A 27,153-nucleotide genomic window follows, 5' to 3' on the forward strand; every position below is an offset into this window, starting at 1 on the left:
TATATGGAATAACAGAGGGACTCTCTTTCTGTGTATTTCTTTAAAGTTGTCTGTGTACATATTCTATGCTAGCCTAACTTCTAGGAAATCTTCAAACTCCACAGTGATACAATAAGGAGTAATAGTCTTGTTCATGGGAGTGGAAAGGGAAGTACATTAACATATAAGTTAATCCTATATGAATATGCTATTGTTTTGTTTAATAATACATTTCAGGGCCATGTGCAGAACTCAGCTTCCTGACAATATCAATTTAAACTAAAACAAAAACACTAGTCCTCATGGCAGCAAAGATGCCTGAAAGTGCATAAAACAATGATTGCTGAAATTTCAGAAGCCAGAGAGTTTGTTGAATAGGCTTTTCAGTAGTGTAGGAAAATCCTGTATCCTTACCCTTCCTATGGCTAGCTAACTTTTGTAAACCGCCCAGAAAGCTTCGGCTATGGGGCGGTATATAAATGTAACAAATAAATATAAAATAAATAAATAGCCAAAAATTATGCAAAACAGCACCCCAAAAATAAAGTATAGAATTATGTAAAGCAAGAATATGCAAATTTGCTTAATTTTAGATCGCAGAATTCAGCTACACTTAGTACTAAATTTGGACAGCCAGGATGCAGAGTTGTAATTGTTTTAGCATGGAACACAAACAGCCCTGCATATTTTCAGATGGTCCTAACATTGTGATTTGATTCTGAAAGGATCATGTGCTTTTGAGATCTGGCTTTTAAAAGTAATGGGTCTACACAATACAATAGGTTCCTTTTTTTCTGAAGAGTTAAATGGCATCTTACCTTGATCTTGGTCATCAAAGAATCAATAGACATTTCAAGGTCCTTGACCTGTTTGTTCATTTCTGTCTTCCCCTCTTTAAGAGCACTTACTACTTCATTGAATTTATTAATCCTTGTCTTCAGTGTGCGAACCTTTATAAGGCCATCTATGCTGTGAAAGGAATATTTCTTTAAGTTTCAGATAGGTTCCTGCATTCAAGAAGCAGATAGCAAATAAGAACTGCAATCCTGTACTATGCCCTCAAGGTACCCTTGGACATAGCCACTGGGACCCAAAGAAGAAAATATAATAGGGTAACTAAGAGAGCAATCACACCAGTCTTATATATCTTGTGCTGCGTTTTAGGTTCCATAGAAGATATTGACCCAGTTCACATAATCATAGCTGGGGAAATAAGCCATGGGGGCTTAATTCCCTGACTGCTTGTGCCAGTCACATACCCTACAACAGCCCATGGGTTCTGGGCAACTTGTTACCCATGGCAACAAGCCACCCTGGCCAAGTTTACACAATACATCAAGTCACGCTGCTGGGGATACTTATGCTAATCTCCCCAGCACATGGCCAACATGCACAGAGTGGTTAACAAGCCACTGAGGCTTATTGACCATCCTGCGATCATGTGAATTGGGCCACTGTGATAGAGGAGGTGTACTTTGGAAGCTCCCTCAAGCACCAAAAGCTTTCAGTAGCATCAGAGAAAGCACACTTGATCTGTTCAGTAGTATTTGGCCTCATTATTTGAGATCATTGCAGGTTTGATTGCAGGTACACCAGTCTGTCCAGACAACTGATTTGGGCCAATCTGGCCAGTTATGTGGGTGGGCCTGTTCTCCTCGCTCCATCGTGTGCACACGACGGCACATTTGAAGTCTGCCTACATGTTCGTAGACAGACTTTGGACATGCCATCGCTGCATGGATGTGCAGGGCTAGTGAGCCAATTCGGCAAGGAAGGCAGGAAACCCTCGCTCTGGCTCAAAGGTATGGAACAGACTGGCTCAAAGGCACCATCCAAGCCAGCACAACAGATGTTCAGGATAAGCAGAAGATAAGGAAATATTAAGAACATAAAGGGGAAGATCTGAGTGCCTACTTCTATGCAGGAGCATGAAACAGGCACTACAACATGAATTGCAACTCTGTTGAGGGCTGCTCCATTTACTGCCCACCGCACCAGATTGGACTACCACTACCTCACCTCTTCCTCTGTATCTGCTGTTACCCCATTTAACCTTTCTCCTATTTTCTCTCTCACATGCAACCCCCTTTGATCCATCTTTCTCAGGCTGATGCCCTCTGAATATGGGCTGCATTAACTCCTTCATGTTGTACAACCACTTTCCCCAACCTGGCGTCCTGCAGATGTGCTAGATAACAATGTGTTGGGGCTGGGGATGATAGGAGTTGGCCCTGTTAGTACTAGTAAACATTGCAATAGATTACGTAATTAATTATCATCTTCCCCTTCTAATGCATAGCTCAGCTGGATGGTAGGAGAATGGGCTATAGAACCATCTTGCTTTGTTGTTCCTCTCACACTTTAAGAAAAGTGCAGAAAGCACATGCCTGCTGGAAGAAGCATCCTTCCCAACCCCTATCCCAACGTCAAGGCCTTGAATGGGATACGCAGCCTTCACCAGCACCAATACTAGACAGGGCATCAGGTTTATTAGCGAAGATATTTAGGTCTACTTCTTACCGTGGTTTATGCTTTCTCTTGCACAGCCACATCCGAATCGTCTTTTGTACTTTAATGCAGGCACTGGCTCTGTATTTTATTTTGTTTTTCACTGAAAAACATAAGGCAGAACTGGACATACCCTCACAAATGGACAGGTCTCACACACCTATGTACATGCAAGACAGTTCAAGGAGATGACAAACGCCTGTTTAATACATCTGTCATCACAAGCTTTTGTTTACTACTGGATAATGGGCAGTATCCTATTCTGACTGCAAGACTGACTACTTGTACAAGAGGAGTTAGCTCTTCTTAAAACAATAAGATATGAGTGGAAACATTGTTTCTGGAATGGGGCATGTCAGCTGAGCTCTGTTGACCTGTCCAGATCCGGAAATGAGCATTTCCACTAGTTTCTGGGTTAACTTCAGGAAACGCTAACTCCCCACTGTGCTAGAGGTTGGTCCCTCTGGCACAACAGAAAGAACAGGGCAGCAGTGGTGGATACTGCCTATTTTCACTGCCTTCCCACATTTGCAGATAAGACAGTGGCTATCAACAATTCTTATATGAGTGAGATTCACCCTTCAGTCCTGAATACATGTATCTGATTGTAATCTCCACCAATTTGTGTGGACCTTAATTAGAAAATGGGCATATTGAAGAAAACATTTATTAAAGATAAGATCTTTTTTCCAACACTGGAGTTTGTCTCACTTTTCGTATCTGCATTGTGGTTTCCCCCCCCACCCCACCCAAGGACATATTGAAGAAAACTTTTTTTATTAAAGATAAGGTTTTTTCCCCCCCAACACAAGAGCTTGTCTCCCTTTTCGTATCTGCAGTGTGGTGATTCCCCCCCTCGCTTTTCTACTTGACACCATATCAGTGACCAGTCACATGCTCCTCTGGAGCTCTCAAGGTGCATGAAAGCAGCAACCCTCTGTTGGGGTTTATCCCCTGCATCAGGAATTTTAGAAACACCAATAGCCCATTCATATGTTCCAAGTCATGAGTTGCCCATCACGTGCAGGTAGAGCAAGGGCATGCAAGCCCCATCACATGCCCAACAGCCACCATATTTTGGGACTGAACATCTGGTACTGCAAAGTATACTGCCTCTGAAACCTGGAGGCTGCATAGGACCATCTTGAGCAATCGTCATTAAACCCTTGTAAGGTAGTGCCCATCATGTCTTGTGTGGAATGGAGATTCTGAACCCACTGTTGATAAATTGTATCATCTAGTTCTAGTACAACAAGTGAATAGGCTTAAGTGACTGCAGCTTTACGCAGTTTTCAAATTTTGCTCAAAAGATTCCCCCCACACACACACACAAAATCATTGAATACATACATTTAATAACTGACAGAGAACACCACTGAACCTTCTTCCAGCGACTGCAGATAAGCCAGTGGTTCACGCGTTTAACCAGCTCAGCAAGATGATCTGGGTCAGACTTCATAATCTGATCAAACTCTGCAAACTGAAAATGGAAACCAGCATTGCATAAGTGACCTTCATGGAATGTTGAGGGATGAAGCCCTCTACTGTAAACTTCATGTTGTAACCATGGCAATGCATGTGGTGACCACACTGGCTGCCAGGAAGGTTCTGGGCCCTATTCAACAGCTTGTTTTTGACCCTTAGGCAAATGTAGATCTGGGGATATATTTCCTTGTATGAACTGTAATATAGGTAGCCTTCACCAGCAAGATGAGAGAATAACTGGTTTACTTCTTCATACATTTCAGTTTGGCATCCATCTTGTAACTGTTGGATGTCAAAGATTTCTCCCAGGTGGAGAGAGCACGGCCAGACAGCTTTCCAGAGATTATTATTATTATTATTTATTTATATAGCACCATCTATGTACATGGTGCTGTACAGCGTAAAACAGTAAATAGCAAGACCCTGCTGCATAGGCTTACATTCTATTAATGTAAGAAGCAAGATAAGCACAAAGATAGCACACAGCAGACAGCAGTTCTTCAGTAACGTTTACTGAGGCATAAGACTTAGAAGATTCAGATATATACAGCACAGCATTTCATACTCACATAGTCGGACAACTTTTCACACAGGAGAGGGAAGACATACATTTTACAGACGACTTATATACAATATATTATCTCCCTCAAACAATTAGACCTGAACTGTCAATCAAACCACACCCGTCAAATTAACCTTGACATTTACAGTGGCTGATGTAACCAGTTGCAATCCTTGCATCAGGAAGGTGAACTTAAAACTGTGGACAGTAAAAATCCAATCCTGGACAGTAACCACACCCAGAAGTACAGACCTGGAACATGCTCAGTTCCAACTATTCTAAAAGAAATACTTTTGCTTTGTTACCACTAGGTGGCAACACATAACATATACCGTATTTCTTCGACTGTAAGACGCACTTTTTTTCCCATACTGTATAAACATCTCTAAAAACGGGGTGCATCTTAGAATCGCGGGTGCGTTTATTATTTTTTAGAATCAAAGCTTTTTTTCTGTTGGTTGTACTGAAATTAGTGTGCATCTTACAATCAATGGCGTCTTAGAATCGAAGAAATACGGTATTACATGAACCACAGACCCCACACCTCTGACTGCCTATTTTGTTGATCTACCAGAAGGCCCTGCTTCAAGCCTAAGTTGGGAGATGGGCACAAAGTCAGAGCAATAAAACAGGACCTGCAGCCACAGCCTTAATGCTATGCAATAAGCTGATCATAAGGAAGCTTCAATGTCTCTCCTGGCTTTTAGGGAGAGGTTTGCTAAATTTGTTTGCTAAAGCTTTTGGAGCATAAGACCTTATTACCGACTGTGGGGGGTTTAACCTTTGTGCCAATTGTGCAAGTTTTAATGGTGCAGAAGTGCATTTTTCTAATCTTCTGTAAGCCACGCTGAGCACAGGAAGACCAGCAATTGAAATATTTTAAATAAATAGATAATATAACATGGAGGGGGCCATACCAATATGTATATTTGTATCATCAAAACAAGCAAGATTAAATTGAGTTTTCTCATGACACTGCTTTCAAGTAAAGCAGTGCTATCTTAGACATCAATTACTTTGCGCACACACAAAAAGATGGAGAAAATGTATTAAACATTTCAATTCATGTACATCAGCTTCTCTCAGATAACAGTAATGCTTACCTTGCCAGGTCTAAAGAACACTTTGGTTAATCCAAATTTATAATCATTTTCATTTAACCCAAGTGCTTTGAAGAGTGCCTGAGAAAAGAAACAGAAATACACACTTTGACAAACAAATCCTCTGACCAGAACAAAGGTATCAATGAATATCAATTTACTATAACAAGGAAAATACAAATGCATAGCATTTAGCATCCTAGACGTTAATACCTTGCAGAAGAGTCTAGGATCCAAACGGGTCAGCTTTGCAGGCATATACTTTTTGTACATATTATATAGCTCATGGAACGAAGCTCGTGACGGGAAGCCACCTTGCATCAGATCCAAGACAGACACCATGCCTGGAGTAGCAGATGTGCAAAAAATGTCACCAATGGAATTAGAAGGATAAAGATCTCATTCTCGAAATACTTTGGGGTGGGTGTCAAAAACATGAAACTAGTTACAACAAAGTACACAATACGTTACAAATGTTACAATATTAGCAACTGGCCAAAGATCACCCATGGAGCTTCATGGCTGAGTCGAAATATGAACCTGGATCATATTCCTGGGCCAAAGCCCCATCTCAATTAAGGGGAGGGACTGAGGCTCAGTAGTGGAGCACATGCATGTCATGGAGAAGGTCCCAGATTCAATCTCCAGGTAGCACAGGAAAAACTTGTGCCTGAACCCATACGGAGCGGCTGCCAGTCAATGTTGGGCTAGTTGGACCAATGCTCTGACTCAGTATAAGGCAGCTTCCTGTGTTCACTGTTCAAGGCAAAAACAAAGGAGGAAAGCATCCAATACAGATCCAAAGAAGAGAGAAACAAGTCCTCAGGATGCAAAAAGATTTATCGTACAAAGCCCGACGCGTTTCAGCCTGTGTCCTTTTCCAAAGGCCTTTTTCAAGGGGTTGTTAGAAGATGTCTGCAGATTTTCTTCTAGTAAGAAGCTGTCTCCTATAGTAATCACCGTTGACAGTGATTGTTATAGGAGACAGTGATTACTATAGGAGACAGTGATTACTATAGGAAACAGTTTATTGCTAGAAGAAAATCCGCAGACATCTTCTAACAACCCTTTGAAATGACACAGGCCGAAACGCTTTGTACAATAAATCTTTTTGCATCCTCAGGACTTATTTCACTATTCTAGTCAGACACTCTAGCCTAGCCTTCCCCCAATCTGGTGCCCTCCAGATATGTTGGATTGCAACTCCCATCATTCTAAGACAACATGATGGGAGTTGTCATCCAACACATCTGGAGGGCACCAGATTAAAGAAGGCTGCACTACAAACAATAGCCGAACTCCAGGCCTTCACGATCACTCAGATCAAGAGCTTTCCAGAGAATGGAAGCCTGGAACCCAAATTTCCAAGGATTTTTACCCCCAGAGTGTTTGGAAGGGTAGCATGTTGAGCAGGGACTAAATAATCAAAGTCATTCACACTTCTGAATGAGGTATTAAATTACCCATACCCTGTTAGAAACTTGATTGTGTCAACTGGCATTTAATGGTAAGGAAGGCAAGTCGTGTGCCCACATATTGAATATCTTCTATACTAAAATGCAGTATTTTCTTTTTAGTTATAGTGACATTTGTTACTTGGCATGCTATGGACTATATTACTATTGTTTAGATTTTTATGTTTTGAGTTTTAAAAGTGAAATGTGTATTCTGCCATGCAAGTAACAGCCCTTTCTAAAAAAAAAAAGGAAACAGACATACACTGCCATATTTATTCTTGGGAGACATTCCTGTTGTTTTAATTTCTCTCCCTCCCTCCCTCCAGGTTCCCTTATTAATGTCTTTTATTTTTAGCATTTTTAAACTTTTTTTTACATGCGCTTCTTCCTCAATCAGAAGATAAAAATAGAGCCCTATAAAACAAAACGGTAGTTGATGAATAACACAGAAATAAGCAACTTCATTACTGTCGCTCCACCCTCTTCCCTCACAATACTGCCAAGAGCCATCAAGCCTTCAGATTATCAGCCAAAACCGGCGTCAATAGATCCCTAATTAAAGCAAAGTTGTTAAGTGTTTGCGACTGATTTGCTAAATTAAACTTTAAATGTAACTTGACATGACAAGCAATAGGGAAGTTTGCCAAAATGAACCAGATGCTTAAAGCCTCAAGGCCCTCTGGTATGCTAAAATTACCAGAAAATTAAGAGAAAAGCCAAGGCGGCAGCTAATGGAAATGGGAAATAAGGATTATTTCAGGACAAACTGAAGTCATCTGACTTTAAATCAGGTCTGTTGCTCAATTTTCTGACTCACATCTATTAGTTCCCCATATGACAGCAATTTTAAATTATACATGCTGGCAAAATTGCCATCTGATACTGAAGGGCTAGTGGAAACCACTGCCTTCATGCTGCCAGAGATGGTCAAAGTAACCTGCCTTTCCCCCAGATCTGCCAACTGGCATAGTGGTGGGGAGATGGAGGTGAGGCAGAGGGGCCCTCCAACTAGCAGAGAGGCGCTCTGCCAGGTGGAGAATGGGGGAGAGGCTCTGCCCATCCAATGAGCCGAGTTCTGCCTGTAGAAAACTCCATTAGTTGCTGTAGCAAGCGGAAATCCCCAAAACAGAATACTGTGGGAGTCACTCCATTCCACTGTGAGGAGCCGGAATCAGACTGCTTAGGTACACTGACAAAAGTGTACCTGATTCCCCAGTGCTTCCAGGTAGGGTGGGTGTTAAAATAAAAAGAACCATCAGGTTGAAAAGCCCAGCAAAATTGCCTCTACTTGGGATGAGGCGGCAAATCTGTTGCTTTACTCCTTGAGCCCACTTAGAATTGCTGTGTTAGAAGGCAATCCCATTTACCTGGCTATGAGTCCGACTAAAGTCAACAGGGTTTACTTCTGAATAGACATGTATAGGATTGAGTTATTCATTTAAGGCATGTATTAGAAACCCATGTCCCAACAGCAACACACATTAAAAAACTAACCACCAATAAAAAAAATTAAAATTAAATAATGAGATAAGAACTCTTTTCACATGCATGGTGTGCCCAGAGGTAGATCAAGAACCAGGCTGAGCTGGGTACACAAATGAATAATGAAAAGGGGGAGGGAGACTTGACTGGCTCTATTACTAACTGGCAGCTGAATTTTATACATTCCAGTGGGACAACATTGATGGATGTTAATTGAAGTTCCAATCTGGTACATTAACAGTTGCAGCCATGAAGCCCAATCTTGCGTCTATGCAGAATAATAATAATAATAATAATAATAATAATAATAATAATAATATAGAACTTTATTTTGATCTTACTTTTATACTGTTAGTTTTATTGTCCCCTATGCCTGTTTGGTGCATTCCCTTCCCTTACTAATTGTTTTATTACCATTTTATTAGAATGTAAGCCTATGTGGCAAGTTCTTGCTATTTTATTGTTCTACTATGTACAACACCATGTACATTGATGGAGCTATATTAATAATAATAATAATAATAATAATAATAATAATAATAAGAAGAAGAAGAAGAAGAAGAAGAAGAAGAAGAAGAAGAAGAAGAAGAAGAAGAAGAAGAAGAAGACCCACTGTATTCAACTGAGTTTACTTGCAGGTAAGTATACATAATATCCCAGCCTTAGGTTGCATAAATCAAAACACCACTAATTTCTCAGGATTGGTTCTAATGGCCATAACCTATACTGCTGCTGCGTGTCTGCTACTTCTGTTGCATCAGTCGGACACACTGCGAACGCAACAGGAACTAGCGTTTCCTAAATCAAGCCTAGAAATGAGCAGAAATGCTTGTTTTTGCAATGGGGCAGGTCAGCAGAGCTCGCTGCTCACCTGCCCTGTTCTAGAAATGAGCGTTTCTGCTTCTTTCAGGAACTGCAAGCTTCCCATTGTGCTAGCAGCAAGTCCCACTAACGGACAGGCAGCATTGATACTGCCCAAATGCTCTTTCTGTAAGAGGAAAGGAACTTTTGAACCCAACCCACAGTACCTGAAATGTATCCATAAATTATTTGAGGTGATTATGGTTTCCTACGAATAAGTGTCTTATCAAAGCTTGCAAGCTAAATTATAAAATATTTGAGTGACACCTAATGTCACACGAGATGAATTCCACTCATGGAACAGGACTTTCCCTTCCTTTCCACCCTGTGCACTCCTCCACAACTTCGCTCTGGAGGGTCCCAAGACCCCAAGCAAATTTTGCCGGCGTGCATAGGGAGAGAGAAAATCTGTTTTGCCAGCAATTCCACTGGCAGACAGACATACCTGGACTCATTATGTTTAAGTAATACCAAAAAAAAATGTTCCTTAATATTATTAGCATAATCTGTTTTTCAAAAAGAGCAATTGGCAATGAACCATGCAGAGATATGCACACCCCTGATTTAATGATTTTTTTTAACAGTTTCCCTCTGAGTACCTTGGGGATTTGGTATAAGAACTGTTTACAAGGGAAACTAGCTCCATAATTCACAGAAATCACAGTAAATTAGAGTGTGCCTACACTGTTCCCTGTCATAACACATACCTTTGATTATCTACTCCCTTGCTTTTGTAGCTCCATCCCCATGTCTCAACAGGCAGCTTTTGAGCTGCCTGACACATCTCCCTGTGTTGGTCTCTCAAAAGTGGATTTCCAGAAATGAGTGTAGAGTAAGACACAGGGCAAAGTATGATATTCTGGTGTGGGGTTTTTTGGGGAGTTTTGAGTGGGGGAGGAACTGCAGAGGGGGCTTGAGAGAGAAAGGCAGGATTTTACCATCTTGTAATATTTACCAACAGTGACTGTCACTCAGCTCTTCTCTCTCCCTGGCACCTTGTATTTAAGCTGGTGTAGGAAGCAAGAACTCTAAGTTGGATCTGTGAATGTAGAGCACGCCACTAAAGATCTTAGGGGCTGTATTGGTAGCATACATTATCCGACCCAGACCACCTTCATTTTTGGTGGAAAACTGCGCTACTGTAAAACTCTCCCCCAATGCTTTAGGAAGAGCGGATATAAAGTTGCTCCTGCATGGAAGATGAATAATGTGGTACCCATAGTGCAGTAATTGAAGCAGAATCCAGTATTTGCAATGGTGGGGGACGCAATATAAAAGTTGATGTCAGAAATGCTCAGGTGTTGACAATGTGATGGTCTCTGTCTAATCAATTAGTGAATTGCAGCCTTCCCAAACCTGGTAAGTCCCAGGATTCCTGATCATTGGCCACACTGGCTAGGACAAATGGGAGTTAAAGTCCAAAACATCTGGAAGGCACCAGGTTGAGGAAGGGTGATGTATAATGTTCTTATGCTCAGAAGCTTATATTTAAGTTTCCTTTTTATTGCAGTCATTGGGTAGAATCCACCGGAGTCCCAGTGCGAACGCTAATGATGTTACACTAGCCTAAATCAGTGCTTGCACAATGTAAGTAGCACATGTGTTAGTTTATATTAGTTCAACTTCATTAACACTAGCAGGAGCACACTGTTGGATCCTTCCCATTAATTTTTGAAGTACATGGAATGCCAGGTTCTCTTTTCTTTTTACATTAAATGCTTACAGAGAAACTAGATGTAAGTTTGACATCTTTCTAAAAATCTGTTAACTAAGAATCAGTACTATCAGCTGCTTATTGATATGCCAGTAATCTTGCTGCACTGACAGAGCAAAATAATAATAATAATAATAATAATAATAATAATAATAATAATAATAATTCTCCTCCAATTAAGGAGGTCTTATCTAAAACACTATTGTGTTAACTCTGCATAAATCCTTTCATGCAATGACAATAGTCCTACTGGAACTCTGAATAAGACACACCAACTCACCTGAACACTGGAGCTGAGAAAGGATCTGGGCACCTTCAAAATTGTGGCTTGTCATCTTCAAATTAGGTTTGATACAGCGAATAAAGCTAGACCCCTATTGGAAAGCCAGAAGGTTGGTATCATCATAAAAGTATCTGTGCGCCATTTAAGAGTAAAACCAAAGGAACTGCTTTTGAAAAGAAATTCAAAGGAGAAGAAATTTCAGAGAAATTCTTATGGATTTGCTTCAGGGTTCTTGTGCTTATCTTAATTGTAGCTGAGGAGTGGGCACAGGTGCCCTATCTTTCATTGCACAATCATCTCTCTGGCAGTTTGTAGTTTCCTACACTTCAATACATTTTATATAGTGGCCACCTTCACTCTCTTTCCCCCACAATACTCCGGAAGGAGCATACCTGCTAGGTATGGAACATTGTGAAGAATGTAAAACGGGGGCCAAGCTGTCAGCACAGTTACTGCTGGTGTGACTTCCCCACCCCCAATCATCCACCCCACAAAACCCTTAGGAAAGGGGAAATAAGCTGTGTTACAACTCCTGCTAATAATGAACTCTACTTGCGAGAAACTGTGGGAGAATTTCTCCTCCCCCTGGAGAAATTCAGTTAAAATTTCCTCCTAATTTCTCTGCCCACAAATAGGATGGAGAATTTTGAGAGCTCATTATGTGCACAGCTCGAATTTAAATTGAATTGCTCTTGTGCCATGCATATGTGTATTGGTACAAATATACATTGTGCCATACATATTGGCATTTTCACCAGGGTTTTGATCTTTGTGCAAAGAGAGAGAGGGGTGGGAGTGGCAAACCTTGGAAAAGATTTGTTGCTCCTTTTAGTACCTTCTAAAAGCTGTACACCTCTATATGCCACCAAATCATTTGAGAATTTGGAACAGTTGCTAGAGCCAGCCCCATTCCATCCCAGGCTCTATCCCTCTTCTTACCACCAGCTGCTTTTCCTCAAAACTTGTGCAATAAAAAATAATACACCACCATCTCTTTTTTCTCTAATACAGTAAACCCAAATTCAGAAGAAATGTATGTGAAGTTGTTTAGTCTTGCCAGAACAGACCAGAAGGCTCTTATAAAATAATTGCACTTTACACTTTTTATCCCTCCAATTATGTTCCTCATACATTTTCTCCTTTGCTTTTATATCCCAATTTACCTATTTCCACCTTTATTTGTAAGTAGCCCACTACCAAACCTAAAAGTAAGGAGAGAGAGAACTCCAGTATCAGCCCTGGGCTTGTAGGAGGAGTCCGGGCTAAGTAGGAACCCATATGAGATGGCACAATCCAGCACCCACAATTTTGTTGGTGCACCTCTTCATAATATTGCACAATCCAAGAAGGTTACATCCTGAATACACATTTTGTTCAACATCTTCCTCTCATATATTACTTCTTTTACTCAGATTGGCATTTGAGCAACGAAGAACTTCTTCCTCTCTCCTTCCTAATCATCTGACCTGGCAGTGGCAAAAACATGTTGCTTCCTCGATGCATGAAATCCAAAACACTCAGGTGCCTTGAGAAACTACATTTCCCAGGGTTCCTGGCACCTGGTGTCCCTAGGGAGTGCAAACTGGGTTCAGACAAACTGAACTATTTTTCTAATTTAGTTCAGTTTACAGATATGGGGGAGGATTTATCACTATGATCCACTAAAAGTCTGTCAAATGGGGGGAGGGCAAAACACTCTTTGTTCAAAACCCTGATTACTAGGTAGAGATCTTAATTAGAGCAGATGCCATCGAAGTAAGGCATTTTGTGGTGAGTCTGCAGAAGTCCAGATTCCATCAACCCATGAACGTTTATCCAAAAGAGCCAGTAAATATTCATGTGTGAAGGCTGCATTTAATAAAAACATGAATTGACACGTTTGGCGTAAAGGTTTTTCTGAGGGGTTCTTAAATGATCTTCTAATTATGTAGAATTTATTGACAGAATTTCTCAGACACTTATTCCAGACACCTTTAGGGACCAAATAAAAAAAGCAAACCAAATTGCAGTAAATGAGCATTATTTTCAAAATACAATCCAAGAGTGTAAAGAACATTTATTCCTCCTCTAGAATCTCACTTTTTCACCTCCTGTGTTTTCATCTGATTTTGAAGTGCACATTATATCTAGGCAAGATGTTTTAAATCAGCTTCTGTTATTTCACAGGGTTTGTTCATCATTATTAGAGTATTCAACAGAGCTGGGTGTACTATTTCAGATATTCTTGAAGTGGCTGCTTGAATTGAGCCACTTTGGGTCACTGATTGAAAAGGCAGCAGCCCACTCTGAACTATCTATTCAAAGCCCAGCACAGATTGGAAAGTCAGGTACTTACTGTGAAGTTCCATTCTGATTTGGTGCACAAGAGACATCCATGACGGGTTAACTCCTCCCACTGCTCAGGACAGGCAAGGAAAATGTGACCAGGCTTTTTGCCTTGGTCCTGGCTTCCATGGCTTCTCCCAGACAGTTTTTTTTTCTTAGCCAAGCATTTAGACACAGCAGTTATTGAAGAGCCATTAATGTAATGAGGATAAGACAGAGAAAAACTAATGGTAAAGAAGAAAAGAGCTCTTCTATCAGGATTGGCACACACTATGAGAAAACCATACTAAATACTAGTATCAGAATGGCTAGTCAGCCAGCTAAGGGTGTCGTATGGGTATCTCCTGAGCACTGAATCAGAATGAAACTTCATGGTAAGTACCCAACTTCAATTCCCATCTGGTGTGATGAGACATCCATCATGGGATGTAGAGAAGCTACTATTCCCATAGGGCAGGCCCTAAACCAGGCTGTCCCTAAAGTTGAGGAAGGACCTGTTATAACACTCCAAGTCAGAAGGCTGCTTCAACAGAAGCGTATTTGTTCAACTTGTGAAGGTGTGGTATGAGGGCAAAGCAGGCCCCCTACAGATCTCCGCCAAGGGTGTATTAGTACAGAAAGCTCCTGAGGCAGCTGCGGCCCTGGTGGAACATGCTATCATGTGTGTGGGTTTAGGGAGTTTCTCAACCTCCGAGGCTGAAAAAATATGCCTTGAGCCACTTGGTGAGGGTGGCACAGGAAGCCTTCTGTCCTAAGGTTGTAGGATGAAACAAAGCAAGGAATCAGAACATCTGAGTTTCACAGTTCTCTTAAGACACTTTTTTTTTATGGCCCTTCTAACATCTAATGTGTGCTAGATTCACCCAGAAGGATGAGAAGGATTATGGTTGAAAGAGGATGAAACAAATTCTTACATTCCATGAAAGAGAAGGTTAATTTTGGGAATAGTTTGCTGGACACAGTGTAAGCCTATATACCCCAGTATATAGGCAGGAGGGTGCAGTTGCACCCATGTCCTGCTTGTGGGTTCCTGCTTGACAGATGGTTGGCCACTGCGCTGGACTACAGGGGCCATTGGTCTGATCCCGAATGGCTCTTATCTTCTTACGTCTTTGATGGCAATACGGATTGCTTATAACTCCAACCAGTTTGTACTGTGGTGGTTTACCTCAGGAGGCCAGAGCCCCTGGATGGGACAGCCCTGGCAGTGAGCCTCCCATCCTTCTAGGCTGGTGTCTATTGTAACAACTGTGCGACGTGGTTCCTGAATGTGTGTGCCCCTTGATATGTTTTGTGGTGCTCTTCACTGGAGTAGAGATGTTCTGACTGAGACAGTGATTTTGATGCAAGGTTTGTTATTTTAGACTGAAATGAAGGAGCAGCCATTAAAGGGGTCTGGAGTATAACTGGGCCATGGGAAGATCCCTAAGCATGAGACCCAGAACTTATGGAAAAAACATAAGAAGCATGCACCTGAAGTAGGGATTCTGCTACCTGATGGCCTTAGCAAGTCTGTCTGGAGGTGGCTGTTTTTGAAATTTATTAAGATCCCATGGTCTTGGAGACAAGACAGCGGGATCCATAGATCTGCACAGGCCTTGGTCAGTGATGGGTACCTCAAAAGGAGGTCATCCAGATAAGATTAAATGTGAATGGCCTTGCTTCTGAGGTGAGCTACTACTGCCAACATGAGCTTGGAGAAGACTCTTAATGCTGATGTCAGGCTGCAGAGCATTGCTCTGTATTGATAGTGATGCCCCTTGTAAGAGAAGCGGAGGGACCTCTCGGGTTATGCAGCTAAGAGGACATGGAGATATGCCTCCATGATCTAGCAAGGCTAAGAAAAAAAAAGAAGCCACAGAGCCTCAAAAGCCAAGGCGTCAAAGCCCCAAAGGCTTTTTTTCAACGTTGCTTCAATAGTTTTCAATACATTCTTTAACTGGGGAGTCCTTGTCCTTAGGAAAATTTATGATGTTTGGTCATGAGACAGTGGTCAGATGCCAAATTAGGAAAAGAAGAGGGTGGATTAGGTTTCTTGAAACATTTTTAATATTTGGCCTTAATTACTTTCTTTCATTTTTTCCCCTTAGGCTGTGGGGAAGCAGAAGAACAACTGGAGGAAGACATTCTTTCCCTGCATTTCTCATGCCCCCTTCTCTGTTCACAGAGCTGAGCCTGTTCCAGCTCAATTGATCGTTGGATAGTTTGGAACAAGGCCTGATCTTGGTGAGGAGGAGGCTGCTGCTTAGCCCATTGTGCCATGGAAGAGGAAGGCGTAACAGGGATGGGTTCCTCCCTGAGGACGGCTGTGCACGCACTGTAAAATGCAGGCCACACAGTCCCAGGAAATGGAACAGGTTCTTGGCAAGACACAATTGGGCAGTTCCTGGCCTCCTCCCACTTCAGCCCCCATCCCACAATTGGAGTCAGCCTCAGCTAGGTCAGGAACTGTGGAGAGGGTGCACAATCCTGTGTTCCAGTTGAACAAAGGCTCTACTCTGAGCCACCTCTGCTGTGCTGTGGGATTATCAGCTGCTTTAGGGCAGCTTCAGTAGGGTGCAGGCACTGGCCATGCCTGCACTCCTCACATTAAACTCCTCACAACCAGAGACAGCAATGACCAGACACTCCTCTATATCAAGTGGGGGTGGAGCTTTGTGAGAGGCCGTTTGGGTCCAGATGGTGTTACCGACTTCTCTTTTCCTTTTTCTGGCTTGGAGCTCTTCTTGTTAGTTGGGGACATCTTGTGGCAAAAAAGCAGAAGAGCAAAAAAAGGATAGAGAAAGCATTTTTACCCACTTGTTTTTGAAGAGAATAAGAGGGGGGGAATGTAAGGAGAGAAAGAAAAAAGTTCTAAGGCTTGTTCAAATAAGAGATGGGAAAAGATTGAGAGAATAAGAAGGACTGAGAAGAGAATCTGTTAAAAGAGAAACTAGAAGAACCTCTGTCCCATGGCAAAAGGCAAGGAAAGAACTGGGTAGGAGCCACAGAGGCCAGAACCAGTGCAAAAAGCCTGGGGACACGGTCCTTGCCCATCCTGAGCAGTGGGAGGAGTTAACCCTATGATGCACCAAACTGGGAATTAATAGTATTGGGCTATTTCTAAAGTATGTTCTCTCTCTCTCTCTCTCTCTCTCTCTCTCTCTCTCTCTCACACACACACACACACACACACACACACACACACATACACAGAGTAGCTTATTGGCTTATATACATGTGTTGTGCTTGCAAAGGATTCTAGGAGGACAATATCAAAAATTCTTAAATGAATGCCTGGATAACCTGAATACTATGAACTCAAAGTCATTGCTTATTAAGACTCTATGGGGTACATTAGTATGAACGTCTTGAGATGTTGTTTCACATGACACAGTCAATCCATGTCATGCTGTTTTAGTAATACTGGTATACCCCAGCCTTCTCCAACCTGGTGTTTTGGACAATGACTTCCATTAGCATCAGCCAACATGGCTAATGTCAGGGATGATGGGTGTTGTAGTCTAAAACAACTGGAAAGCACCAAGTTAGGGAAGCCACCAGACAGAGCCACAGTCTACCAGGAGCTCCCTCTGGCATATACCCAGATCAAGCATGTGTTTTAAAATTGCTTGTTAAGAACCACATGCACTATTTTGAGCATGTACAATAGTAAGTACTTTCTAAGAACATAGCAGATAAATTGATTCCACTTTCATCATGGTAATCTGCTGCAAGCAAGTCTTCTGCCATACTTTGGTGGAGCACAGAAGCACTCAGTGAATTGACACATGATCATACTTTAAAAATACATAAATGGTACTTTTAAAAAAATGGATTCAGCTATGCTGGCAACTTTCAATCTATGCATTTTGAAGACAACCTTTGCCAAGCCGAGTATGCTGGTACCATCAATTCTCAGAAAGGTTATCACATTTTTTTTAAAAAAAAGTCTCATTCGAAATTTGGCTGTAAAAAGTTGAGATAGGTCATGGAACTTCTGAGCTGCAAGAAGAGCCACTTGTCTCACTAACAAATGCAGCTTTACAAATGCAGTAAACTCATTCCTGCAATGAACCATCTGAAATTTATAACTGATTTAGCATTGAGATACAAATAAATGGCAGCTTACAACGAAAGACACTGAATCTGCATTGAGCATTTACTTACAGTACTACGGAGCTTTTCCAGCAGCAGGTTTAGCTGAGTCTGTAAAAGCAAAACCATTTGCATCAATATGGAGAACTCGCAATTAAGCACACAGCAGGAAACATCACTATTTGCATGCATCACATAGCATTTGCTCTCTGCGCCCACAAGTTGCTCAAATGGAGTTGGAAAAGGCAAACATAAGCATAGGGTCTATACTGCCTCAATGGCAAACCAACAGCTTCACTTAGGACTCTTGGCTGAACATTAGTAACGAAACGAAATTAGAGCCTTGCCATGAAACTGGAAGTGAAATACTCACTGGTAAAGTGGGTGTTAGGGGAAAAGTAGGGCAAATGTGAAAGCTGAGGCAGAGCCAGAAGTTTCATCATATGGTCAATCTACAGGTGGGAGAATGCACAGGGGCAGGAACTATTCCAAGATAGTCAGTATGACATAAACAGCCTTCCCTAGCCTGGGGCACTCCATGTTGAACTGCAACTCTAGACAACATGGCCAATGGAGGTTGTCACAGCATAACAGAGAAAGCTAGGCCAAAATCCTTCCCCGGATATCTAGTCTACCACAAATATTTTAAGGAAATCCTTCCCCGTCTCAGCCATTACAGTCATTAGGTGAAGCTGTGCCGAGCCCTACCTGCACATGAGATGCAGGACTGCGAGAGCATGAAGCCTGTCTTTTTATGATGATACCTGTCATGCACCTTCTTTGTTCGACTTCAGAAGATTGAAGCTCATGTATTCTGCCACACATTTGAGAATTGAGATTCGAGAGCTTCTGTTGTCAATTCTTGATTTTGAAAACAGGAGTTATACTGAATTGGTTTGTTTTTTTAACAATTGTTTATTGTTCTAATTCTTAATTAATAAAATCTGCGCATGGCTTGATTAATGGTGGAGAAGCAACATGCATGTGCAGTAAATAAATACGTTTTGTTTTCTATGTGGAAGGAGGACTTTTTCCTCCCTATGGAGGAACCATTTGAACATTAAGTCTCCTACCTACAGCCTGAAGTTGTTCAATCCAGGAACAGTTTTGTCATGAACAGTTTTGCTATTTATCTAGACTAGACCTCAAGCAGACAGATCCAAAATCTTCTGGAGCAACAGAGCTTCTGCACATGAATAGATTCCAATGTCTTCCAACTTGCAAAAGCACATTTCCTGTCGATCCCCACCCTTAACCATTTGTCAAAATCTCCATTAGCACTTCAGTTTTTAAATCTCACTTGAAAACATTTCTTTTCTCGAAAGCTTTTCAATCATAGCGTGATCATACTAGTCTATATTTTAGTTTTAATGCCCCCTACCCCGGTTGGTTTTTCCCCTCCCTCCTGTCTGTTACTGTGACTTTAGATTGTAAGCCATATGGCAGATTGTCTTGTTTTGTTTTATTCTGTACAGCGCCATGAACATTGATGGCACTTTATAAATGAATATTAATATTAATAACAACAACAACGAAAACAACAACAGTTCCTTGGGGCAGGAATCTGCCTTTTTGTTTTTACTGCATGTTACTCTGGAAAACATTGGGTCAAATTACTATGTGATATAAATAATCAACAATAGTAGCAGCATTTATGGAGGTGCGGCCAAATATTACTCAATTACAACCACACATGTGGAAGGGCCCACTGAAGTGCATGTGGATCTTTGGGAGGAAGCAGCAATACCATACTATACTAAGGGCAGTATCCAATGCTGCTGTCAGTCACAACCATGTAGTGCTAACGTTAATGACCGTATGCAACAAGAAGCTAACACTTCATAGCACAAGCCCTGAACCTAGCTCAAACTAGTGCTTCTGGAATAGGACAAGTCAGCAGAGCTGTCTTCCACTCACTCTACTGATTTGTCCCATTCCAAAAGCACAAGTTTGGGCTACTTTCCAGTTATCAAGCACTAGCTTCCTGTTACTCTAGCAGTCATCCCTGCTAGTGCAAGGTCAGTGTTACGTAGATACTGTCCTATGGAAGTATCAGAAGGTCTTCCATCCTATTCTGTGACCTTCGTGTTGGCCTAATGAAGTTATTGCCATAATATGGATTTAACATTTAAAATGTTTCTCTTTTCTAAGAGACCTACAAAGCAGAGGTCGTCTCTTGTGGATGTCTAATTGGTTACTACCTTTGTACATAATGGGAGAATGTCACCCATTTGCTTAATGTGAGCTGTTCAACCACTTAACACCATCAGGGTTAATGTGAGCTGTTCAACCACTTAACACCTGGAAAACAGATGTTCTGATCCACGCTATTAAATTAGCCTTAACAACATGTGGATTAAGTGGGAGGGAGGGCAGTTGGTTAAGGAGGAGCACAGTGGTGAGGAAACTATGTGGTACTCCCCTCCTGCAGTGACTTGTGTGCAAAACACATTAGGAGCTGGATGGGTTTCAGTAAATCCTTTTTCATTCATAAGGGTCTGTTGGTACAAGTTGCTAAGATGATGTTTAAAGTACAGAATGCATATTCATGAAGGGTCCAGTTTTAGCTTTAATGAGGGATTCACAAGTCCAGTCACCTGTCTGGCACACCTGCTGCAAAGATCCTCTTCTCCTCCACAGAGATCACTGGACATTGCACGGAGCTCAGAGGGCAGGGCAATTTTATGTTGAGTTTCCCTCCCTGCATGCTAGGCTTTGCCAAAGGTAGACGTGGTGCCAGTCTTCCTCCTCCATTCTCTTCTTGAGCCTGGCACAAAGACACAGGCTGACACTGCCATTCTCCCACCCCAGTTACCATCCCGGTCAAGAAGATTTGGAGAGAGAGGGGAAGGCTTGGTGGCAATCTCAAGTACCGGCTGGTGGTTACGCTAAGCCAAAATGTCTTGGACCCTGCTTTTAAAACTCAATTTCAGATTTAAATTTCATTTACTTGCCTGCATGAAAATCAGGAATCGAAACCCTCCTCTTGTGTTTCCCATGTCTGCAATGCATGTACACTTTCTGCTTTGGGAAAGCCCCTTCTCTCATTCAGAAACATGGGAAACTGCCTCATCCCAATTCTGACCACTGGTCCATCTCTCTCAGGAATAATGTCTACACCAACTAGCAGCAGGAGTCTTTCCCGTCCGTATGTGGAGATGCCTGGTATTGAGCCTGGGACTTTGGGCATTCATACCATGTGCACTACCACTGAGCTACAGGCTTTCCCAAATCTTCTGCACAGACTTATTCATGGTGCTTAATACAGAAGATCAGTACAGAAATCAAAACCCTGCTGTGGAATAGAGATATTTCCCCAGTGTTACATGAAGCAGAATGGATGTGCTGGAAATAAGAGCTCCGGCTGAAATTACAGCAGTTTGATAAATAATGAGTCCACGAAGGTGATACATTTACCTGCAGCCCTCGGGTTTGCCTTTGCCTGCTTTTCCTCTCAACTTCCCTATAGCTCCCTCCAGCCATCCTGAGCTGGTAAAAGCCAACTAAAATAAAAACTGATGAATGGGAAAAGGAAGCAGAAAAACAGAGAAGGCTTAACATATGAGGAGCAAAAGGTACAGAGGTCAGATTTAAAGCTCAGAACAAAAGGAAAAGAATAGGAAAAGCATCAGATACTACAGTTAATTAGGAAAAAAGAGAAAGGGAATGCCCAGCTCCTGAGAAGTTTTGCTTTTGTCAAAGTCATTAATTCGTTTATTAGGCTAGAACAAAAGGTAATGCTTTACACATCCAGGAATAGCACATTACAGTCTAGAGCTGGTTTCTGTCAACTGAGGGGCTTGCTTCAAAAGTACAAAGCTTAATTGTACAACAGAAAGTAAAGTTTTTGTAGGAAAGTTACCATTTGGCTTTGGTAAGAAATTGATTCAGCATCTGCAATTAATACAGATTCTATAGTTAAGGCACTAACTAATACAGGTTCTTGATTGACAATTATTCATTCCCCGTGCAAGAGGTAATATATCCATACCCATGCAACAGGTAATATATCCCAGTCGCAACATGGGCAGCCGTGGCCCAAGACCAGGCCGCAAGACAGAAAGGAAGGGTGGTGGAAATGTGTGCAAGTGGGAGTGGGTGATCAAAAAGTCTGCCAAGAAGCAGAGAATAGTGCAGAGACAGATTAGAAAGGGGGGAGGAGTTGCACACATTATTTATAAAATAGGGGCGGTGAACCTCAGGCCCAGGAGCCAGCCTGCCTGAGATGCCAATGTGGCCCTATGGGGCTCCCCAGATGGCCACACCCCTTTCCACTGACCACCAATTGTACAGCTGTATTTCCCCACTCTAACAGGTTGAAATACCTCTCCTAAGGCTTAGTTACTGGAAGGAAGAGCTTTAAGCTCAAATATGGTGGTGGTGGTATTTTGGCTTCACTCCTTTTTGCCTTTGGCCTTACCCCCTTTTGCTTTCAACCCCACCTATCACCGGAATGTGGCCCCCGAGAGCTTTGAACTCTTGGGATGAAAGAGGTTCAACACCCCTGCTGTAAAAGAAGATCCAGGGGCAGCAGTAAGGTAGAGAAACGTGTGAACGGAATGCACAGAGCAGAGTTATCCAGAGATCTCACAGACGATCCGAAGCTGGAACACTGACGACAAAAAGAGGATTGTGGACAGAAGGAATGCACCAGAAGAACAGTGCTCCAATCCCCAGTATCTCCGTGGTATGGAAAAAGGTTGCTTGAACAACAGGATAGAGCAGAGTCATTGAAAACATGCCCCCATTCACTACTGCAGAGTTTAGAGCACACGAGCTACACCAGCCATATCAAAAAGTTGCTTAAAGCTGCCATTTTGAGCATCTGTACTGAAAAGTACATCCCACTGAAATCACTGGGAGTTGCTTTTGAGTAAATATGTTTAGGGCTGGACTAGCAAAGGGGGAAGACATGGAGGTGACATGTTGTTTCACTACCCTTAAAGTCCAATTGTTTTTATATAAACTGGAAAGCAGTCCTGTAGAGCCAGTATGTTTCTCATGCCATACCTTGAATTTGTTTCCGACACTGATGAAGCTGAGTTTTCCTGCTTTTTGTTTATGGTCCTTGTTGTTGTTAGTGTTGGATTCAAAGAGCTGCCGGATAAATTTATCTTTGGATTCACATATCAGGGACTCCAGAGACATGTGCAGAGCATCGTTGTTTTTCTCCACAAACTGGGTCTGAGGAAAAGAAAGGGCAACTCACACATGTCTTATGTCATCACTTGTCCAAGTAAGAACATGCATGTGTGAACAGGGCATCAGTGATCAAATCTCCATATTTCCTCAAATATGGAACCACTTCTGATCGGTCTGCACACATGTGCCTGACAGTATCTTATCAAATGACTAATTCCGAGGAGCCAGAAAGGAAGTACAAGAATTCTCATTCTCCAAGAATAGAACCACAGAAGACATTGTTTCATGGAAAAGTAAAGAGATCATAAATTTGAACTGCACTTCCCCAAGATACTACTCTTCCTCAAACAGAAAAGCAACTGCTCACAATGAGCAAAAAGAGGACATCTCAGAAGTTGGGTGAGAAGCTCTAGAGGAAAGCATGATCTAAGTTGAGAGTGGGGAACTTGTAGCCCTCCAGATATTTTTAGACTCTTAATTCCCATCAGCACCAGCCAGCATGGCCAATCATTAGGGATGATGGGAGTTCTAGTCTACCAACATCTAAAGAGACACAGGTTCCCACACCTAATTTAAGTGTTTGGATGAACCAGATGTCCTCCTCAAAGTCATGCCTCAACATGGTCACCATCAAACCACTAGAAAAAAAGCATTGTTCCTATGACTATTTAAAAGGCACTGCAGAATTTCACTCCTTTGATAGTTAGAAATACTGGCCCAGTTCAGGAGACACCTTAAACCATGGCTTTAACCATGGTAGTTAAGCCAGAAAGCTGGGCTGTGTTCAGAAGTGTTCACCATGTGTTCATGGTGAACAAAGCAAAAAGCCTTATTCACTGTAGTTAAAGCTGTGGTTTAAGGTGTCTCCTGAACATGGCCTGGCTTTCTGGCTTAACCACAGTGGTTAAAGCCATGGTTTAAGGTGTCTTCTGAATGGGCCCACTGTGTTTATTCTCATTGGTCCATTCTATTAATAAACCAAAAGCAACATTTATTTTACCTGAATAAGTAAATCATTTCTTCAGGGACTACTAGTTGCTCTCAGAAAACCATGCAATAAACTAGAGAAGGCCTGATTTCAATGGAGCCTCTTCAGCACTCCAATTATCTGGTGCGGTCTTGAGCAGAAGTTGGAATCCACAAGGATCTGGGCCCTTTTAGTGGTGGCACTCTTTTTGTGTAATGCTTGGTGAAAATCCACACTGCTAGTTCCTTACTTGCCTTCAGAAAGCAAATGAAGGCTTCTATTTCACAAGACTTTAGTATTTGATTTAATGTGCTCTGAAGTGTTTTAATTGGCATTTTAATATTCAAATTCATTTCCAGAGAAGTATAATAGTTTACATTTGTTAGTTATGTTGTGGATCCAAAATTGGGTGTAAAGGCAGAATACAAATTATCAGAAAAAAATAAACGCTTACAGATTGCTCAATAAAATGAAATTAATTCAGCAATAAGTTTGTATATAAATATAACCTTCTTGGCCTTTCACTATGCTGCTGAATATAGTCCATCTGCTCAACCATGACCATAGTGATCCACTACTTAGCAGTTTATTAGCAAGCTATTAAAAAACCAATACATAAAATGAAATGCTTTAAATGTACTAAGTAAATTCAGTTCATTTACCGTCTCATAGCATACTGCTCCAGCAAAATGTCTGATAATAAAGCCCTCATCATCTCGGACATTTCTGTGAACAGCCAGTTTAGACTTCCTGGGTATCTGAAATTTAGAAGAAAAACTGAAATTTAAGCTATAGAAAAAACTGAAAAGAAAACAGAATATAAAACTACTCTCTTTACTGTCCAACAATTTAATACACGATATTTAACGTGCCACTTTCCACAGAGGTATCAGACTGCTGAACATAAAATATATCATCAAAACAATAAATAAAGTTTAACAATACAACAACACAATAATAATAAAAAGCAAACACTGTTGCGACCCTCTGGTCAAAACAAAAAGCGACACAAAACACACATTGGACATTTTAAAAGAAGTAACAAAACAAATACTACCAGCAATGGATAAACCCCATAATGCCTTATCAAAGTGTCTCAAATGGCCTCTGAAAAAGAAGAGTCTTAAACTGTAGAAGAAAAACTAGCAGCAAGAAGAAGACAGAGAAGCAAAGAATGGACATCTGAAGAAGATCTTAGTGAACAGGTAGGCCGAACTTCCCCGTCCTGTGCCCTCCTGATACGTTGAACTACAACTCCAATAACTCCCAGCATGGCCACTAGGGGGCACTAGTTTGGAGAGGTGGAGGTAGGCCCATATAAGAAAAGTCAGGTACCCTGGACCCAGGCAGTTTATTGATTTAAAAGGTCAAAAACAGTTCCAAAATTAATAACAAATTCGTAAGACTGCAATCCAGCCTTGCATCAAGCATTACAAATGAATGGGTTTTGACCAAGGATTTTCATTACAAAATTCGGTGGCATCATTGAGTTTTGTCACACAGCAAACACTACCAGAAAAAGAATCCAACCCAATCTGAGAGATACAATTGTTTTATTTTTGACATTGTTTAACTTCAAAAGTAAAACACATCAACACTATTTAAAAACAAAAACAAAAAACCACACCACGTACTGAGAGCCTGAAGTGATCTTTGTGCTTCTGGTGTACCATTGAAGTAAAGTGCTGATCACTTGGCTGAGGAAGGCGATTTTCTTCATCCAAAATATCAAGAACGCCTACTAATTTTCCTTCAATCAAATCTGTGAGACAGAAGCCAATGCACTAGTTAATATACAATCCGCAGTGACGAAAACCTTAGCAAACAATACAAAACGTTTCCCCCTTTCCTTCCTATTAAGACTATTCACAGCCACAGCATTAAAAAGCAAAACAACATCCATTATAAAAATCAACAAATACAGAAACATTTTGAAAAATGCAAAAAAAAGCTAGAACAATAGCTATTAAGAAACAATCCGCAGTCAACAGTGAGAGAGGCCCCTTGAACCCAAGAAACTATAATGAAGAGGTAACCTGGAAGTTCTCCCTAGGTAGAGAACTCCATAACATGGGCCAATTCAAGAGAGACGGCCAAATGGTAACAGAGAGCTAACAAAAGGTGAAAACGCTAATTCTTGATAAAGCCACAATGCTATGGGTGCTAAGAACTTCTTACTATGTTAAATTAATTATCTGCGACATACAAAGTTGGCCACTTATCGCTAGGATAACCAGAACTTTGCAAAAGAAATCCCTGCTCATTAGATGTAATGATAGTTTTAATATATTACAAATAGAATGCCAAATTGCTGCATCTTCCTATGGCCCCAAAAATCTGCTCTGGAGGGACAATGGGAAGTGGGCACTGGGGGCTACAGTGAGGAGCAGAAATGGTGGAAATCACCTCCTTCTCCCTGCAGGAACAACATCCAGTTATCAGAGCAGGGGCCTTCACTGGATCTGACTCAGTTCCCTTCCGTTTTGAAAACAGCAGATCTGGATACAATTCTTTGGAGCCAGTTCGTACAATCAAAATAAGCCACAGTGGCTTATTTAAGCCATGATGGCTTATTTAAATCACAGCATATGCCGGGTGCATCCAATAACCCCACATCAGCCCATGACTTATTGGAGGGTTGTTTCTCCCTCCAATAAGCTGTGTCGCCTGGGTTCGGATGACACAATAAACCACGTCTGGGCAGTGATTATGGAAATTGAGTCCTGCACATGCCACAATTTATTTAAGCCATGGTGGTTTATTTTGATCATGCAAACCAGGTCAATGAATTTGCCTAGTTCAACTACAGTGCTTAATATATCCTAAAACCAACTGCTGCTAAACTAAACAATGCAAGGTAATTTAAATTTTTTATTACATTTCTATCCCACCCAATAGCCAAAGCTCTCCGGGCAATTCACATTTAAAACCATAAAACACAAGCAACATGATAAAATATAATATAAAACTTTTACAAGTCTAAAATTAGAGTTAAAAAATAATAATCTCCAGATATCATTCACAGAAGTGTACCTAAGAATCCTCAAGGTCCTAGAGTCAAGGAAAAAGGAGAACTTTAGAAGTGCCTTTAGACATCTATACTAGAACTGTACACGTCAGCTGCTTTTAATTACCTTTGTTCAATTCATATCCTGCCTTAACAACTACTGTATTTTCTGGCGTATAAGACTATTTTTAACCCAGGAAAATC

The 27,153-nt window shown here is 41.4% G+C and overlaps 1 protein-coding gene across 5 annotated transcripts in view; it reads right to left on the reverse strand.

Moving 5' to 3' along the window:
* MYO6 (myosin VI) overlaps positions 1-27,153 on the reverse strand; it is a 153,836-nt gene that overhangs the window by 30,881 nt on the left and 95,802 nt on the right. For all 5 annotated transcript variants that reach the window (XM_063124932.1, XM_063124931.1, XM_063124930.1 and 2 more), the window contains exons 16-25: positions 25,577-25,704; positions 24,605-24,700; positions 22,844-23,017; positions 17,906-17,944; positions 11,429-11,522; positions 5,848-5,978; positions 5,638-5,715; positions 3,838-3,967; positions 2,500-2,590; positions 798-948 (exon numbers count right to left, since the gene is read on the reverse strand). In XM_063124932.1, coding sequence (XP_062981002.1) covers positions 798-948; positions 2,500-2,590; positions 3,838-3,967; positions 5,638-5,715; positions 5,848-5,978; positions 11,429-11,522; positions 17,906-17,944; positions 22,844-23,017; positions 24,605-24,700; positions 25,577-25,704 — 1,112 coding nt within the window. The remainder of the gene's footprint in view (positions 1-797; positions 949-2,499; positions 2,591-3,837; positions 3,968-5,637; positions 5,716-5,847; positions 5,979-11,428; positions 11,523-17,905; positions 17,945-22,843; positions 23,018-24,604; positions 24,701-25,576; positions 25,705-27,153) is intronic.

The sequence above is a fragment of the Elgaria multicarinata genome, chromosome 4 (genome assembly GCF_023053635.1).
Source record: "Elgaria multicarinata webbii isolate HBS135686 ecotype San Diego chromosome 4, rElgMul1.1.pri, whole genome shotgun sequence".
Classification (NCBI taxonomy): Eukaryota; Metazoa; Chordata; class Lepidosauria; order Squamata; family Anguidae; genus Elgaria; species Elgaria multicarinata.